This window comes from Durio zibethinus, chromosome 17 (assembly GCF_047325235.1).
Source record: "Durio zibethinus cultivar Kanyao isolate XHJ-2024 chromosome 17, ASM4732523v1, whole genome shotgun sequence".
NCBI lineage: Eukaryota > Viridiplantae > Streptophyta > Magnoliopsida > Malvales > Malvaceae > Durio > Durio zibethinus.
Genome location: NC_143178.1, coordinates 8,079,022 through 8,098,009, shown reverse-complemented (window position 1 = coordinate 8,098,009; position 18,988 = coordinate 8,079,022). Strand labels below are relative to the sequence as shown.

The 18,988-nt window shown below is 31.1% G+C and overlaps 2 protein-coding genes and 1 pseudogene across 9 annotated transcripts; 1 reads left to right on the top strand and 2 right to left on the bottom strand.

Moving 5' to 3' along the window:
* Positions 1-1,673: 1,673 nt before the first annotated feature.
* LOC111281278 (protein phosphatase inhibitor 2-like) lies at positions 1,674-5,380 on the bottom strand. 5 transcript variants are annotated; one of them, XM_022868998.2, is made up of 5 exons: positions 5,232-5,346; positions 4,114-4,159; positions 3,168-3,280; positions 2,804-2,980; positions 1,674-2,132 (listed from the first exon to the last, which is right to left on the bottom strand). In XM_022868998.2, the coding sequence occupies exons 2-5, from the start codon at positions 4,116-4,118 to the stop codon at positions 1,909-1,911; spliced, it is 519 nt and encodes a 172-aa protein (XP_022724733.2). In that variant the 5' UTR covers positions 4,119-4,159; positions 5,232-5,346; the 3' UTR covers positions 1,674-1,908. The 5 variants fall into 5 exon arrangements, with proteins under 5 accessions (XP_022724733.2, XP_022724747.2, XP_022724739.2 ...); XM_022869012.2 differs by having other exon boundaries at positions 3,168-3,277; positions 5,232-5,338; XM_022869004.2 differs by having other exon boundaries at positions 4,114-4,167; positions 5,232-5,295.
* A 1,870-nt stretch (positions 5,381-7,250) lies between these two features.
* LOC111281223 (uncharacterized) lies at positions 7,251-11,042 on the top strand. Of its 3 annotated transcripts, XR_002689100.2 has the most exons (8): positions 7,251-7,401; positions 8,162-8,349; positions 8,505-8,645; positions 9,012-9,120; positions 9,257-9,318; positions 9,738-9,841; positions 10,008-10,179; positions 10,645-11,042. XR_002689100.2 is itself a non-coding variant. In XM_022868895.2 (7 exons), the coding sequence occupies exons 2-7, from the start codon at positions 8,257-8,259 to the stop codon at positions 10,108-10,110; spliced, it is 612 nt and encodes a 203-aa protein (XP_022724630.2). In that variant the 5' UTR covers positions 7,251-7,401; positions 8,162-8,256; the 3' UTR covers positions 10,111-10,379. The 3 variants fall into 3 exon arrangements, 2 of the variants coding, with proteins under 2 accessions (XP_022724630.2, XP_089602531.1); XM_022868895.2 differs by lacking the exon at positions 10,645-11,042 and having other exon boundaries at positions 10,008-10,379; XM_089746405.1 differs by lacking the exons at positions 7,251-7,401; positions 10,645-11,042 and adding an exon at positions 7,464-7,580 and having other exon boundaries at positions 10,008-10,379.
* A 270-nt stretch (positions 11,043-11,312) lies between these two features.
* On the bottom strand, positions 11,313-16,275 carry LOC111281234 (uncharacterized; annotated as a pseudogene). Its single transcript, XR_016329176.1, has 6 exons — positions 15,805-16,275; positions 15,125-15,247; positions 14,915-15,009; positions 14,597-14,718; positions 13,145-13,323; positions 11,313-12,810 (listed from the first exon to the last, which is right to left on the bottom strand). The product of XR_016329176.1 is annotated as an uncharacterized LOC111281234 (transcript).
* Between the last annotated feature and the right edge of the window lie 2,713 nt (positions 16,276-18,988).

The following is an 18,988-nucleotide window of genomic DNA, read 5'->3' as shown; positions in this document are numbered from 1 at the left end:
AAAGCAAGTTGGAATTATTTTAATTGATTGATTTTAAGCTACTGATAACTTCAATTGATTTATTATTTTTTTAGAAAATAAAACGAAAAAAAAACCTGGGGCATCTACCACAAAAGCAACAACGTCATGCGACTCAAGTTCTAAAGCTACAAGCCATTGCCAACAACCATTTTTCCTTTTTTCAGACATAAGCATAAAGGCGCAGAAAAGGTTAGAGATACAGACAAATTTAGTGCATACGTACCAGACTTTTTTGTCACTTTAAGATTGGTATGCCTAGGACTCTCTCCCAAAACCTCACCCAACTTGTGCACCGTCTCAAACAACACAAACATGGTACCCTCGTAAACACTCAGCATAGGCAGCAACGTTCTTGATTGCTCCCCACCACCATCCTCCTTATCATCAGCCCTTGTCTGTGATGGTACATACGCTACCACATTATCATGCTTCACACTGGATCCCGTCTCAGGCTCAGCAGTCACCTGCAACACTACCAACGAGGGATGGTGCCACCAAGCATATGGCATCAACGGTGGAGAATCCTCCAGGGCCGGCTGAGGCTATAAGGTCTTTGGAAGTAATAGGAGTGGTCATGTAGAAGACAAAGTGAGAAGAGAGGCCAGGACGAGCTATGCGCATGTGTCACATGGTCATTATCCTCTCCCTGCATACTTTCTTTGCACTTAGCCTGACATTCTTCTCCAATTAATCTCGTGACACTTTCGTCACAACTGCAACAATGCCTGCTCTCTTTTGGAATACTTGGTATGGTCAGGACTGTGCTACTATGCCTTTATCCTAGCACCTTATTAAGTGGCCAAACTAATCCACTCTACCTACCTCTGCTGGGATACTTGGCGTGAAATCCACTGAATTAAGAGTCGACTCTGTTATCATTTATCACGTAATTATTACTTTCTTTTTTTAAAAAAACTTACTTATCACGTAATTATTACTTTTCTTTTTTTTTGTAAAACTTACTTATCGAGGTGTACAACTTCAATGTTTATACGTCCAAGATTCTTTTCTTTTTTATCTGACATGTCTATTTTCTTTTGCACTTGATGTGACACATTCACAGGGCCTTTAGCATTAGAATTTCTCGTCCTACGAGGCTGTGGAGGTCAATTCGGCTGCCTTGAGGTCTAATACGGGGCCGTGAGTACCGTGTTTGCCATTGAAGCGTTACCGATGTTCATGGTGGCAGAGTTTCTGGGCAATTGAGTTAATAGAGTTTAGAAGACAGTCTATGGTACACTGCTGCTAGACCTTGACCTTGAGCCGTTTATTTTAGCCTTCACAAAGACAGTGTACAAGTGGAGAAAGGATGTGTGCTCAGAATAAGCGTGCGGTTGCCGTGACGTGAGATACAGCCAGGACTTTTAACCATGCCAAATTTTGTTACCCTAACGTGAAATTTTCCTTCTCAAATCCAAATGCAAACGATGACAAGAAGTAAGTTTCCGACATTGATATGGCACTGCCTTAATTGAATCTTAAGTTCAGATAAGACAGCAAGGAAAAAAAAAAAAAAGCCATGGAAAACCATCAAAGAGAAATTGCCCTTCATCAGCATAATGACAGTTTACCATCTCGACCAGCTTTTAAAACCCAGGAAAGGTGTTTAGTGGCGAAGATATATATATCTCAACGAAGCATATGAATCAGTGTGCAAACCAATGTCAAAAACCTTGCATTTTACTTGTGTTGAAGACCAAAAGATAGGCGCGAAAGACTCAACACAACCATGCCAAATTAGGGAAAATTATGTACAAGTGAACTCAAATATGGAAAAAAAATGAAAAAAAAAAAAAGACCTATTTTCTTTGCCCCAAAATGCCATCAAACTACCGCAAAAGGATGTCAAAAGAGTCACCTTTAGGTTTCAGACTAGTTGGATGACTTCTACAATCCATTAGCTGGACATGCAGAAGACTTTCGAGGCAAAGTTGCAGTTCCTTCTTCTGTGCCTATGTCTTTGACACCAGAGCTTAATGATGAAGATGAATCACCCTCCACATCATCATCTTCGTCCTCAAGGAAAGAGGCCTTACGACGCAGTTCCTTTACCTTCAAAAACTCATCATAGTGAGCTTTTCTTTGCTTCCTAAAACTCATACCACTCCGATCTGTTTCAGAATGTGACAAAAGTACAACAGACAAATCATCAACCACAGACTGAACGCAAGACATTAAATTGTAAACAAGTGATGTAAAAGAGGCAAGATAGACCAGGATGGTGGACGGTAATGAGAGGTGTTGAACCGTATCAGTTTTTGGAACTGGGTAGCGTATGATTTTTAAAACATGTAATTATTTTTGTTTACTTTCTCAAAAATTGAAAAAACATTAGAGAATACGAAGAGAATCATACAGATTATGGGAACTGAGAGAAACTAGCACAAGAAAACAATGGAAAGTTCCAAGCTCTAAGTGAAAGCAGAAGTTTAGTAGCTATAACCCTTGTAATGATAATGTTCAACATCATGAATCTTCAACCAGACACAACAGCAGGTAAATCTTGACCGTTTCAACAACCGACCTCCCACCCTCCCAAAAAATCAAAAAAAGTATTCTTGAGATAATAAATTTCACTAGGAAAAACAAGACAGGGTATTAACCACCAAAAGACTGTTTACTAAGGCAAACCTTATACCATTCACACTGAATGATTTTTGCTCTTACTTTTATCTCATGAAAGATAGAGCAGTCAATAGAAAAGCAAACCAATTAAAGGAAAGTAAAACATGTTTCAACATGCTATGGGAAAAGGACAACTTAGAAGCAATAGTTAAAAAACCTTCTTCTTTGTTATCCATAGGCTCAGCCTCATCCTCAGAAGATGTCCAGCCACCAGATGGCCCAGTTGTTTTTCTACTCGAGGAAGCCACATCCTTTAAAGCAAATCGTAATTCCTCTGCATCCATAGCATCACCGATACAATCGTTGAAACTACGTCTTACAGGAGACAACGACCCTACAACCAAGATTCAAACTATAAGGTGAGAAATGTAAACCAATTTTCAGAATAACGCTCTCACCCAAAGCAGAAATAAAGTGAAAACCAAACTAGACCAACACTATTCTCTAATATGCTTACACACATATCCGCACATAAAATAATAGGCTTCTGCATAAAGGAAACACAATGTTAATGAGCATACCATCATCATCAATCATGGGGTGGTATGGCGTCTTGGGTTCAGTTATTTTCAGCCTTACAGGTTTATTTGCTTCAATTTCCCCCAGATTTTCCTCATTCCATCTTACACGCCTACTGTTACCCCAACAAAGAATCATTAGATCCAAAGCACAAGTGAAGCAAATGTAACTATAAAAACCATAATTCTTTCTTCAGTAGCAAACTCTATTAAAATAAAAAAGAAGCAGAAAAACGAACAAATATAATGAAAATGGGAATATACTACTACTACTACTACAAAAAAAAAACCTAATAGATGACTACTTGAGTCAAGAAAATTGGATTTTATCTCCAGCCATAGCCTATTCATGGCAGTGATTGAGGCTGATCTCTAGATGAGTTGGTTATATTCTTCCTCATTAAAGTGTTACATCTACATAATGCATTATCACTTGGTACAGCTCATATATATATATATATATATATATGTAATATACATATAACTATAAAACACTAAAATGGGCACGTTTACCCCATTTTTTCTGAGGCAATAAGTTCAGCTACAGTTATTTCAAAATATTTACTGAGACGTTTAACAGCTTTTCTAAAATATAGAAATACATTATGAATATTAAGGAATTTGAACAATCCATTCTCTGTTAAAATGAACAATCTACATGACCAATATGCTAAAGAAAGTCACATCTAGAACTACTTAGCTGAAACCTAAATAGGGCAAATACAAACTAAGAATTGCAGATGAAGACATTATGGTTGTTCAGAAATGCAAGAAAATGCTTCAAATATAGCAATAACTTCCTATTACATGCTGTCAAGAATAATGATAAAAAAATTAAATACATACAACCACCAATCAACCCTACATCTCATCTCATCTTCTTCCAAAAGAGAAAAAAAAAAAAAAAAAACGAAAGGAAAGAAAAGAATATGGCAGAATTAGGAATTACTTCATCTGGAAAACTCCTAAGTGCCAACAGCAAGCTTCAAATTAACCTGATCCACTAAAACATTATCATAATCACTTATCGAAACTTTAATATACGGAAAATGAAGCATGTAAGTTATATGCAGATATCCAACACAAAGTGATATGATTGATTCATACGATAATCAGGCTTGTCTTGTCTGTTATTTATGTAAAGTATAAGAGTGGCACTGAAAGAATCAAATATGAATGAGTTGAAGGGTAAACATTGTTTTCATTTGATGGCAATACAAATTGAGAAATTAGGTACTAGCAAAGTGCAGAGGTTATAATACCAAATTCTGAAAAAGCATAACTAATCAAACTCTGCAGAAAAACAATGTCAAACCTAATAACAGAAAATGCTAACAGTGGCCGTGAGAGGAAGAAGTTACACAAAATTATCCTGATACAATATAAAGAAAATCCCCAAAAGCTGCATCATCATGAGAATTACTGGAAGCAAAAAATCTCATTATCCTAGGACTACATTCATTCGCAACTCTAACTAGCAATGTTGAGTCACAGAGATTCTCAATTCCTGAATGTAAACCTTAATAAATCCAACTATTTAAGATTTATCGCTCTTACAATCCAAAATTTTAAAAGCAGGACAGACAGAACACATCTACATGCAAAATCGACCGTGCATAAGCCAGTGAACTATTCTATGAGTCAAGGGCAAAAAAGAATGAAACTGAAAGTATACGCATAGGTTGTACAACTAATATCCATAATTACAAAAAAAAAAAAAAAGTAATAAGTACAACCACATGCATGTAATTAAACCTAGAATCAGAAAGACAATGAAGCGGAGAGCGAAATCGGAGAATAATAAGGAAATAATAATCCATTGAATGTACTATATAGAAATAACTAATCCAATCCAAGGATCAGGCTATGAAGCTTAGTTTGGCTGTTGAGAAAATGCAGGAATAAATAAAAGAAAAGTTTGAAACGGCAAAATTAACTCCAACAATCATTAACAATCCCAAAAAAAAAAAAAAAGATTTCCATTTCTTTCGCTTTTCACCAACGAATTTCAAATACATAGAAAAGAAAAAGGAAATTTAAAAAGGAATTCGTGACAAAAATTTGTACCTTTCGATCGCTTCTCTTGACTAACAAAGCTCCGCAAAATTTTTGCTTTTTTGGTTTTTATTTCTCATTTCTTGACTTTTTATTATTTCTTTTTCCCAATTATGCCCTATCCGTAATTACAGTTGGATCCCGATGCAATGGAGTTAACGCCACCTACGGTTTATTTTACGCTGACGTCAGAGTCTTAAGTTTCAATCGGGATGTCACGGGGAACTGATTTTTTAAGGTATTATGTCGAGGACGAATATGAGTATAATTTTAAATTTTTATTAAATATAAAAATGGGAATGAATAATATGATATTTGTTTTGTATTTATATTTTATAAATAATTTTTATTTATTTAATATTTAAATTTTTTATTAAACAATATAATCTTTTATTTTATATTAATTAATATTAATTTATTTTTATTAAAAATATATATTTATGAAAAATTATTTAAATATGTTAAATAAAACTAAAAAAGTTAAAATTTTTAATTTTTAATTTTTAATTTTTTTAAGTTATGAGTATGAAAATTACTTATATTCATTAAATATTTGTAAAAATATAAATATAAATAAATTTAAAATATTTATTAAATATAAATATAAATACAATAATAAATATAATATAAAAATTAAAAAATAAAGATAAAAAATACCTTACCTTAACGTATATTCTATCCACTAACACTTCTGAATTCCAACGATCCACATAGATTTTGCCACATAAGTGACTTGAGGTCCACTGACCTGGCCCAAGGGTAAAACTGGAATATGAATGTTGAAGCATCGAGGGAAAAAATTTTGGATGGTTATAAACACACTCATATTTTTTTCCTCCATATCTCAACTTTTTTAAAAAGTTTTTTTAAAGTAAAATTATTTAATTAATTTTTTTATTTTAATTTTAAAATTTTCAGATATACAATTCAATAAATTATATAATTTATTAGATATATATTTTTGATAAATTATATAATTTATCATAAATGTATATTTAGTAAGTTATATAATTTACAAAAAATGCAAACATTTTTGTAAAAAATACATGTAAGTTTAAAATAAAATCAATTGAAAAAATTATCTTAGGTAATATATGATATTATTTTCAAGATAGTAATATAGTACTAAGATGATCTTATTATTAAAATAATTTATTCATTAGTGATATTGAATCATTTTATTTGATTAATAATAATTAATTTTTAGTAACTAAAAATAATTATATTTAATATTACTAAAATTCAAATATTATTTTATTTAAAAATATCAAAATAATCATGCATATTATAGTAGTTATATAAGTTAATAATTTTAATATTATTTAAAAATAATAAATTATATTTAAAATATTAAAATATTTTATTGATTTCATAATAAAATAATAAAATTATTAAATTAAAATATATTTATTGATAATAAATTAATTTTTTAATATGAATTAAATTAAAATTTAAAATAAATACATTAAAATAAAAATTATATATTTAAATAAATTTAAAAATAAAAAAATCACACAAAATAATTTTGAACATGTTAAAATAAATATTATTTTGAAAATAAAAAATATTATATAAAATAATTAAAATTAATTTTAAAAAAATAAAATTTTAATTCATATATTAAATAAATAATATTAACTTATTAATTTTACATATCATTTTATCTTAATAATAAAAGTTTCCTATTATTGCATCCTGATAATAAAAGTTTCTTTTATTTTTATATGAAAATTTGATAACTCTCTAATGAAATACTTTAATCATTTTTAGTGATCTAAGACCACCTCTACATAAAATTATTAGGTGATTATTAAATATGATGATTTAATTACTATAATTTTTTAAATAATCATCCATATCAAATACTATTTCATTAAAAAATTTAAATTGTTTGAATATGTAAATCTAAAATCTTTTTAAAATTGTTTAATTTATAAATCCCAAAACATAAAAGGAGAAAGAGATCTCAAAAGAAAAAAGAAAAAAATAATTAAATAATTTTATTTTTACAAAAAAGGCCTTAGAGTAAGAAATAGGGTGCTAAAATCTCCCTGAAAAAATTTGGCAAGAAAACAGAAAGAATATTTTGTCGGAAATTTAAAGCAGCAACTTTTTTTTTTTTAATTTTAAAGGGCTTGACGGCAAGAATAGCCATAATTCCTGCAATTAAATTCCATCGAAAGTAAGGATTATTTCTCAAATTTCTTGCAAATTTTATTTCTTTTGCTGTTTCTGTCTTTGGATCTACGCATTTCGTTCTTTCTTTTTTTCCTATACCTAAATATGTGACAACTATTTTCTCTCTTGATCTGGCAGTTCTTGTCATGGATTTTTATTTTGTTTTCGTAATCTTGCAATGCTGTTAGTTCTCTTCTATTTTTTTATGCTTCTTCTATACTGGATTCGTAGTTAAATTTTATTTTTAGTTTTGTTCTTTGAGATGAGATCTCAGCCTTTTCTTTTAACTGCTCAATTGGATCTAGTTCATTCATCGTTATTGTCATTTTTTATTTTGATATCCTTACATATTGAAAATTTAAATTTTTGAAGAGATTCATTCGTGGCTTATGGTGCATTTAATTGTTAATTAGATTAGATTTTGGACATTAATTTTTTTGGAAGGAAACAGTGAATGTTGAATGTTAGTTGCATCTTGAGAATTTAGATTGAATAATAAGAAAAGCTGAAAAAGAAGCAAAAGTTGTTTTATTGCAGGCATTTTTCTGAATATCACGCTTCTGAAATGGTTTTGCAGGCTTATTTTTAACTTGAATAGATTATAAGAGTTGTTACTGAAATAACTTAAAGGAATGAAAACTAGGACTTTGAACAATCTTTAGGTCACTTGACTGGCTGAGTTATTTGTATTTGACTCGGCTCTCTTCAATCCTTCAGTTAATTCTTCTTGTTTGCCTTGTAACATAACTCACTTCTATTTTCAGGAGTCAGGACTGTAAATTATGACAATCGGAGACGGTCATTTTTAGTGTTCAAGGTTGGAAAGAACAAATAATTGATAAGAGTAAACAAGACAGACATGTTCTCTCTCTTTTATGGACTTTGGAAGTGCCTATTTAGTAAGACAGAATTTCATGTACTCATTCTTGGAATCGACAAGGCTGGGAAAACAGTAATGTCTCTAAACTTATTCCTTGGGTTTTAAATTAATCTTCTACTCATCCCTGGCAGATAACTAATGACTGTTGTATGCTTCATCTGTACTGAAATGTTTGCTAAAAGTTTTAGCACTGACTTCTTTTTTTTTTTTTGTTATTTTTGAATTAGACTTTGTTGGAGAAGTTGAAGTCAATATACTCAAACTTGGAAGGCCTACCACCTGATCGAATTGTTCCAACCGTGGGGCTGAATATTGGTCGGGTTGAAGCATCGAACACAAAACTTGTGTTCTGGGACCTGGGGGGCCAGGTAAGTTAAATGCTTATAGATATAAACACACGATAGATATTTCATTAATTATTTACTATGATGATTTTAATGCACATATAACTCATGCTTTTTGAATGCTACTTCTGAGTTTTGTCCAATTGAAAGCTTTCAGTTCATTCATTAATTTGGCTGTATTTTTTAATAGAACTTCTCAAAGCACCTTGGTCCACTATTATTGAAAAATGTATTTAAGGGAGATAAACTGACAATATGCAGTTGCAATGTTTGATGCTAAAATCTTGCCATTTTATTTTATAGTTTTATCTTTTATGTTATGGATAGAACATATGTTCAAAGCAAGCTCAATGTGTGATGCAAACTTAATTATTTTCCTATCTCTTCCAGCCTGGTCTTCGCTCAATTTGGGAGAAATACTATGAAGAGGCACATGCTGTAATATTCGTAATTGATGCTGCTTGCCCTTCACGTTTTGAAGATTCAAAATTGGCACTTGGTATGCAATATCTACTTGTTTAAGGGCATGGGGCTTATGCTATTATAGTGCCAGGCTATTGACTACAGTTTTATAACTTGTGAGGTTTTGTGATGGCAATGCAATGACTTATTAATACCTTCTATTTTGTATCCAGAGAAAGTTCTTAGGCATGAGGATCTGCAGGGAGCCCCTCTCCTGATATTAGCAAACAAGCAGGTACTCTTAGTCCTAATCTCAAATCCCCCAAATCCTTGTTGTTTATATTAAAAGTTGACATTGAAAATTGTTCCCTTTTTCTTTAAAGCTTCTATGAGAAATGAGAAACCTTGTTGCATATCACATATCTCTCCTTGTATCATTCTTGTTTATTTTAGTGCCCTGCTATAGCATTTTTATGGTTTTTGGACTTGGAAACATCTGGTTTCATGTCAGCTTGAGTGAACTTTATTTGGAACTTAGAAAGGAATTAAGGAAAAAGTGTTCCGCAAAATGGAAAATTCTTGAACTTAGTAACTGTTATATCTGCTTTCCTTTATTCTTTATGAGAAACAGTGTGATCAAGATTTTCTTCCATCTCTTTTGAATTTGAGTCAATTGCAGTCACTCTTTTTTAACACTTGTGTGCTTCAATGCAGGATCTCTCTGAAGCTGTATCAGCCGAAAAACTTGCCAGATATCTAGATCTTAAAAAGTTGGATGAAAGGGTTTACATGTTAGAGGCTGTTTCTGCTTTTGATGGGTAAGTTTATTCATGAAAATTGTGTCTCCTCAAGTTTGAGCTGTAAGAATCTCTTATATTCAATATGTACCATTGACCCTGTTTTATGTAGAGCATTGTACAGTCATTACAACCATCTAGTTCCCTTAAATTTACAAAAATAATCATTAAAGTTTTTTTGCTGCAGGATGGGGATTAAAGAAGGTGTGGAGTGGCTGGTGGAGGTAATGGAGAGAAGCAAGAGAACTGAAACGTTGAGAATTCGTGCAGGTGTAACCAGTCCTATTTAGAGCTTAGAAGAGAAGATACCAAGTTGCAGTTGCTTTGAGCTGCTTTTGTAGCTTCTGTACATAAATCAGGTTCACATTCTATTTTATATTGATTAAAAGTTAATTTTTTCCTCCCTCTTCCACGTTATGCTTTTTTATTGTTTTGATGATGTGTGAAATTCAGATAATACTAATGTCATGCAATGTTGCCATTGAAATGGCTTCTCAATTATCATTCATGCTAATTGTAAAAGATGCTATTTTATATGAGAAAAGAATACAATTTGAAAGGAGTTCTTGTACTGGCCATCAACATTCCTACTTGGTATTCATGCTTTAAGTGGTTTTGCATGCAGTATGAAGTGAATAAAGAATTAAGGCTTACATCCAAACAAGATCAAGGGGCAAAAGACAGCTATTCAGAACATGGACATAATTTAACTAGACTTAAGATACATTTGACAAACCTGACAATAAGATATTTTTTACAACTCTAAACTGCTGTAATTGTCCAAAGTACCGTCTATGATTTTCATATGGATTGCTTTCGTGCAGCATTAGCCTTTTCCTTAAAAATGGACTATGGTCCTGTTCAAATCAAATGGAGAGGAGATTTTATGTTGAGACTTTTCTGTGTAAGATGCAGCTAAGCTGTCCGATTTGTAGAGAATCTTGGAAGGAAGGCGCAATTCAGGGCAATTCTCTGCTCCACAGCTACACTTTACCTGGTTCTGCATTCTTTTTTTTTTATTTTTTTATTTTTTTACTCTCTCTGGATTCGTTCTTTGAATTCTTCTCTGAAGAATTCAAAATGGGGAACATTTTACTTGGAGGAATTTCAATTTGATATTTGGGGAATTGGCGGGGCAAGTAGCAACCTGGATTGTCGCGGGTTTTAAGTTGGTGTGTTGATGGATGCTTTGACAAAAATTAGGAACCTGTTTTATCTGTCACCGATTTACAGACACAAATGTCAAGGTCCTCAAGGTGCATATATTAGGAATATGCTTTGACCTCTCCTACGATTTTGTAAGAAGGTAGTCCAAATCAAACCAAATCAATTTTTTTGCCTAGAATCAAAATACCACATAGTGAAAGCTTGTCTTTTGCTACATTCTCTTTCAGATTTGCCATTTGGGCACATTAAATTCGGCAAGTTAGCCTCCTAAAACAATAGAACTGAAGAACAGAACACCAATTTACCAAAAAGAAGGAAAAATGGATAATCAAGAAAGCATAGCAGTCATAGGAACGTTGGAAAAAATGCCAGCACCACACTTAGTAGTATCTGATTACAAATTCCAGTGTAACACTGCCAAGCTAACTAGTGGGCTTAATGGTGCAAACGTCATTCTAAAATTGTGTACCCGAGTGGTAAACAATAATCATACCGCAATGTGAAACAATGAAACATTGAGGGAAAAGTTACAAGGTTAGTAGTCTTCTCTAAATTCTAGCAAGTTTCCTGAAATATACAAAGAAGTTGATAGCCTTCAGCGTTCATGGCGCCTCTTCACTGCCACAGCGAATACAATTTAATAAAAGATTCCTAATAGCATGTTCTTTACACATAGATTTATCTGTGACATCATATTGCTGGCATATGAAATCAGTTTGCGAGAAGTTATCTATACGGACATCTGGCAGGGTCAAGTTATTACTGGATTGGATCAGCCAAAAGCTTCGTCGCTGCTAAAAATAATCCTGATTCTCTAGATCAGACTCAACTGGAATTGCCCCATTGAGAGGTTTTATTGCAAATTCGATGCTAGGGTCTGACCAGATATCTGCCAAAATCATATCAAGGGGATGAACCAGGCATCTCATCAGTCTTGTGGCATTTTTCAACCTTTCCAGTATGTTCTTTCCAAATAGCTGGGTCTGTCTAGAGGCAGATCGATATCACATCCAGTCTTTCAACTCTACTGTTTCCATTTTCTTCCGTCTCAGCAGGAACTTCTGGAGTAGCCAGAATCCCTGGACCTTTACTACTGCTCAACTCAGAATTTTGGAGGGTATTCCAGTGAGAATTTGAATGGCGAATTCAATGCAAGAATCTATCCACAAATCTAATAGGCATATCAACAAGGATCCTGGCACCTCACTAGCTTTATCATCACTTTCGACTTTCCAGAATGTACTCCTGGAATAGCAGCATTCACCAGAGGCAAAACACATTTATTTTCATCACCCTTAGTTTTCGTTTCTAAATTCCCAACATGACCGTTCACTGTCAGCATGTCCCCAGAAGAAGTATGTTGTTTGGTGCCAGTATCAGTTAATTTAGTCCTAGAAACATCAAGGGCATAGCTTGTTTCCAGAGCAGACTCAAGATGTTCAGGCTGTTTGGAGGCCTCACAAATATAGCCATCAGGAGAAGAATTCTCAGCTGCATCAGGTACTTCACTTAACTGCTTAGTTGAAGATCGGCAAGCTCTAGTGGTTTCTAGTTCTGGTGTTGGATTAAGGGCAACTCCAGCAAGTCGCTTTGAAGCTCGTCAAGGAATATTAAGAGCTTTTTTAAGCTTGGTCTTGCCCTTTTGCTGTTACATTTGTTCAGTTTCACCCTTTGTCATCCCATTTTCTCTAGACTGTTTATCAAAGAGGATTCCAACTACATTGCCTGAAGCAGGTACACCTTTTTTAGAATCTTTTCCTCCTATTGTTCTGAGCCCTTAGCTTCAGACAAGATCAAGCTGCTCAATTCAGCACCTACTCCAGCTGATGCATGCAAGAGAAGTTGGATTAGATGCATTACCCTATCCAATGTCATCAACAAGCATATCAGTGGAACCCAAAACCCCCAAATTTCAGCACCAAATAGTCCATTGCCAAAGATTAAATGATATATCTTGTTTGATTAGATCTTCACCAAACACTCTATATTGATTTGTTTGGATCATATCTCATTAGAGTAATACCATAGAACTCTGAATCCCCCTCCAAAAAAATGAGAATATAAAAGGTAAAGCAAAATGAAGAATGAAGAGACAAGATTGATTAATAGGAAAAAATAATAACATTAATCAGGTTTCAGGGGATCGCAAATTTAAACCTTTATGCTGATCAGTAGCGTGTTTAGAGAGGGATGTCTGTTCTCCTGTAATGGCAGAAGTAAGCATCTCTTCTTCCTTTGTTATCCCACTCAAATTTGAAACCTGTTCTGTACAGTCTCTCCATTTCATCAGCTGTTTCATCCACAGCTACATTCTGTCTCTTGACAATGGTAGAATCCTAATGGACAGAGGAATTAAAAATGAAGACCAAGTCAAAGTTTTGCATGATCTATATCCAGATAAGCCAACTGAGATCGTCTCGAGGAGGGACAAGATATAAATGCTGCCTCATGCACAAATTTAGGGACGAAGGCAAATCTTTGAATTGATTGGTTATTTCGGTCTTGAATGTGAAGGGTTATACATATATAAATTAGATGCCAACTCCGGAGGTTGATCACCTTCAATAGGCATTGTAGGATGGTATCAAGATTTTGAATACATGAATTTCTGCAGAACCCTAAAAATAAAGATTAACCAGATGAAAAGGATCTGATAAACAACTTTAGTCCATCTCATTTTAACGTGTTGTCTGTTTAGATTTTCTTGATGTATTTCTGCAAGTCTGCAACTGGATTCCTACAACTATTATCATTTCACGGAGACAAGAGGTAAAATCAAGTAGCACAAGCTGGTCTCTTGGTAACTGTATGATCCTATTAAGGACTTCAACACAAATGACTGACAAGATGGTGAAGAAAACTCAAATAGGGCAGTCCAAGAAAAAAAATACTTCAATCAAGAAAGCTTGAAATGTGGAATCACTTCTGGCGTAGTTGCAGACCAACTTGGAACCTAGGAGCTTTCATTAGAAATCTTGCTGAACCATAATTTCTTAGAATCGCATAATTTATACTCTAAATATGTACAATTATATTCATCCAAAATGTATGCATCCAAGATGTACAATAAAAAATGAATATAAATTACACACATACACATATATGTATACATCCAGGGGCACACACACACACAAATCATAATCCGATCATCAGGAGAAAGACAAAGCAATGGTCCCCAAACAAGACAATTTAAATTTTAGGAAAACCTGTAATAAGACATTAACTTGATCTTCGACTTTATGAGTGAAATGCACATACTTTGTCTCATGGATTTCTTACTGCAACTATCTACTGCAGGCAGGGTGGGACCAATAAATCGTGAATCATTAATTGTTCAAGGAGAAACTTCAATTAAGTGTATCCTAATTTTTCTAAAGCCAAAGTGGGCATTTCATTATCAATGCTCATCATCCTAAGACTTGGGCAAGAGTATAGTTGAAATGACCAAAGGCAAGAGAGTACAGCTGATAAACAAATCCAATTGACTGATAAATGTAACTGGGGAAATTAAAAAAGATAGAGAAGCTAATGATAACCAAAGTTTCATATAGAATTAACGGAGAAATGCAAATATAGAAACTTGGATAATCCAAACATGATTATACATACACAGATATTATCTTCTTCCAAGTCCTCATCAATGCTGCCTTTGTCCTTAGGCTTGACCAACATAAAGAAGTGCATCCTTCATGGAACTAAATACAAATCCACTCGCAGGATCTGTGTAAAGATGCAGACATTAAATATCAATTAACGTATCAGTGGCCAGCAGTACAACTAATCAACTTTAAAGAAAAATAACTGAAAGATCCAGACCAGGACAATCAACTTCCATGAATATGAAAGGAGAAGGATGCTCACAATAAAATACTGCTAAAATTTATTTAGAAAGCATATAGACAACCGTAAGAAAAAAGTCTTAGTACCGGATCTTTTCCGATTCTATTTGCCCTCTTTGTTATCCTTACTTCCTTAATCCATCCGGGAGGTAACCCTTCTTCTGCACCCTTCTCAACTATAACCTAGATGGCTTGAACAATAAAAAAATTTCTTCTTTAGTCAACAAATTTTGGCAAAAATCAACATACACATATAAAGTTATAAACAAAAGGCAAAGAGTAGATTTCATCAGCAGACATTTTTGAAGATCCTGCCAGAGCCTTTTTCTTTCTCTTCTGTTTTAGAACCACACTTGTCAAGATAGCTAGACACCTCTGCCCTGGATATGAATCTAAGTTCGCCACAGGGAGCATGGTAACACTGCAATAAGCCCAAATGTCACTTAAGCTTTGAATGAATCATCTTGCATTCACAGTTGTTGGTAACAGGACGTTTTATTTGTTTAATGCATCCACCATAACTCTCAACTAGTATTCAGGAATCAAGAAGAGAAATTCAGAAGTACTGCTATGCCAAAACAAATAAACATGTATAAGACATTTGAATGCGGGGAAGAACATTGATGTATTTAGCAGATCCAATGTGTCATACTAAAGAAACTACTAATAACTAAAGATTAGGGAAACAAAGGCATAACAACTACAAGCGTTTCCCCCTCACTTGAAAATAATATCATTTGATCTCCTTTTATCTTCCAAGAAGAAAGAGTAAGGTAGAAGACAGAAAAGCATCCTCTTTATTTGCAGCTTTGCATCTGCTCCAAATAAAGGCAAATACAAATGGCATAAAGGGCCGTTACCAAATAAAGACCAAGGATCTTACATTTCTTGATTTCTAAAGCCAAAACCTTGATATGAAGCAAAATAGCTGCAAAAAACAGAAGCTTGAAACTGGGTTTTCTTTATTAACTGAATAACCAATTTACACTTACCTTATCTTTTTTTACCATTCCTTCTTTGTCTAACCTCCACTTTCCAGCCAGGTGGTAGCCAATTATCAGTTGTCTTGTCCTCCATTTTTTCTTTTACAAGTCTCATAGCAACTTCCGGCGACAGGTGAAAGAGGAAGAAGGAAAAAAATAAAAACAAAAATGCGTGTTTCTCTCATTATGTTTGTGTCTGCGAAGTAGAGTAAAAAGAAGTGTTCATTCAGACAAAAGGGTTTCCTTAGAAACCACGTGTTCCCAAACTTACCGTGTTTTCAAGTGGAAATCCGCTTAAAATCGTGTCCCCTTCGACACTGTGATTTGGTCTCAGTTAAGTAGCACCATATTTCTCAGTTCTCTGCTTTAGTTTTTTTATTTTTTACCTTTAAATATTCAGTAAAATGTTAATAGGTAATGTGTAAAAATTACGAAACACTAGAAATATACCGGCACGTTGCTTGGATCAAAATTTTTTATTTTGTCATCTGTATTTATCATATTTATTTAAAAAAATTTAGTTAATTAATAAATTTTTTTTAAAAAAGTCAAATGAGAATGAAACTTAAATACTTTAATTTATTTTTTTCTCATAAAATTTATCTAATTAAAAAATTTAAAATTTAAAAAAAAAAAGAAAATGAAAAACCCAAAGAAAAAGGTTATAAAGGGTGTTACATTGTGACTTTATATTAAGTTTTAAATATCAAAATTTTTAAATTAAAATTAAAATAATTTTATTAATATATTATATATGTCTAAAATTAAATTAATTATGCAATATATACTTCAAAATTTATCGAAATAAAATATTGTAAACATGTTTTCAACCTAATATCGTTTCTTTTAAAAAAATTTAACTTATCTCAACTTAATCTTGATTTTTAAAAATTAACTCTTATCATATCAAAATGAATTAAAATCAATCAAGTGAGAATTATTTTAATATATCAATTGACGTCTTTTATTACAAAATTTATTTAATTAATAAGAAAATGAAATGGAAAAAGGCAAATAGCTATCACGTCGACACTTTTATTCATTTTTTTTACAAAAGAATTTTAATATAAAAAGAGAAAGAACAAAAAACAATTAAAAAAAAAGAAAAAAAAAGTTCATTGGGTACTATTTGAATATCTCATTCGCATAAAAACCCATAGGATGCAAATTATTTCAACATTCCTATTTATAGATTTTTTGTTATAAAATTTATTTAAGTTAAAAATTAAAAAAGCTGAAAGGGACAAAAGCAAATTAAGATGTTACATGAAAATGTACATCATTTTCACAAAATTAATCTAAATAAAAAATTTAAACAAAAAATTGGAATAAAAAAATTCCATTTTAATTATATATAAATATATCATTTTTCTTAAATTAAGATATTAAATAATATCTTTATTAATGTAATACATATATAAAAATAATATAAATTAATATAACATAAAATATAATTTAACCTACATAGCCAAAACAAGATGGAGGAATATAAACTTACCCTTGACTTGACTTTAATTTTTGAAAAAAAGTCTCAATTCGATCTCAAATAAAAAAAAAATGTACACATCGAATTTAGATGAATCAAAATCAATTAAATACGAGTTATTTTGTTGACTCTTATTAGATTAAGATGGATTAAAATCAATCAAATATAGATTATTTTAATATATCTATCAATTGACACCTTTTATTGGAAAATTTATTTAATTAATAAAAAAATGAAATGAAAAAAAGAAATGGTTGCCAAGTGGATACTTTTATTCAATTTTTTACAAAAGAATTTTAATATAAGAATGGAAAGAATAAAAAAAATAAAGTAAAAAACATAAAAAAAAAAAAAGTTTATTGGGTACTATGTGAATATCTCTTTTGAGTAGGAACCATAATATGAATAATTTTGACATTCCTTTTCATAAGTTTTTTGTTAAAAAATTCATTTAAGTAATAAATTAAAGAAGCCGAAAGGGATAAAAGCAAATTAGGATGTTACATGAAAGCGTAAATCATGTTTACAAAATTAATTTAAATAAAAAAATTTAAAACAAAAAGTTGAAATAAAAAAATTACTTTTTAATTACATATAAATATATCATTTTTTAAATTATAATATTAAATAATATCTTTATTAATATAATACATATATAAAAATAATATAATATAATATAATATAATATAAAATTTAACATATACCATCAAGACAACACATAATAATATAAACTTACTTTTGACTCGACTTCAATCTTTTGAAAAAAGTTTTACTTTTACACATTCATTGATTTTTTTTTTCAAAAAATTATCTAATCAAAAAGCAAAAATAAATGAAAGGAAGCAAAAAAATTTACAAGAAGTAAAAATAAAAAAAGAAAATCGAGTTACTACACAACATTAGCGATGATGAATTTTCTTTACAAAATTTATATCATGGATTTATATCTTTTATTTTTATTTTTATTTACTTTTTCTTTAATTTACTTTTCTTTTTTATTAATAATTTTTTTAAATAATTTTTTTTTTGTGTAGAGTTTGTCTTAAAAGTTAATCAAGTTTATTAAGAAGTTAATTAGTTTAATATGTAACATACTTTTAGCATCAAGTAAGTTTAACAAAAAAAAATAAAAGATTAAGTTTTTTAAATAAAAAAATTTATTAAAATGGTATCAATTGGACTTAAACAAAAAAATAAAAATTATTAAATATTAAAAAAGGTCAAAAAAAAAACACAAAACATCAAATAAAAAATTTTCAAAAAAAAAAAAAACAAAGATAAAAATGAGTTCAAAAAATATAATAAAAAATAGGTATACATTTAAAAAATATAAATTATAAAAAAAATTGAAATAAATATTAAAAATGGGTCTATAAAATATCGTTGACTCCATTACAATAAAACATAAAATATATATATATATATAAATAATAAAAAAAAAACTCATATAAAGGCCCAAAAAGGTCATAAAAAAAGAATCTGAAATAAAAAATGAGTATATAAAAAATCATAGTCACTATCGAAACAAAAAAAAATAAAATAAATAAAAAATAAAAAAAAGAACCTTATGAAAAACCAAAGTAATATGTCTCACCAAATTTTTTTAAAAATATTAAATATATAAAAATATAAAATATAAAATAGTCAAAAGTACTTATCAAGGAAAAAAATAAGTTTTATCATTCAAAAAGAT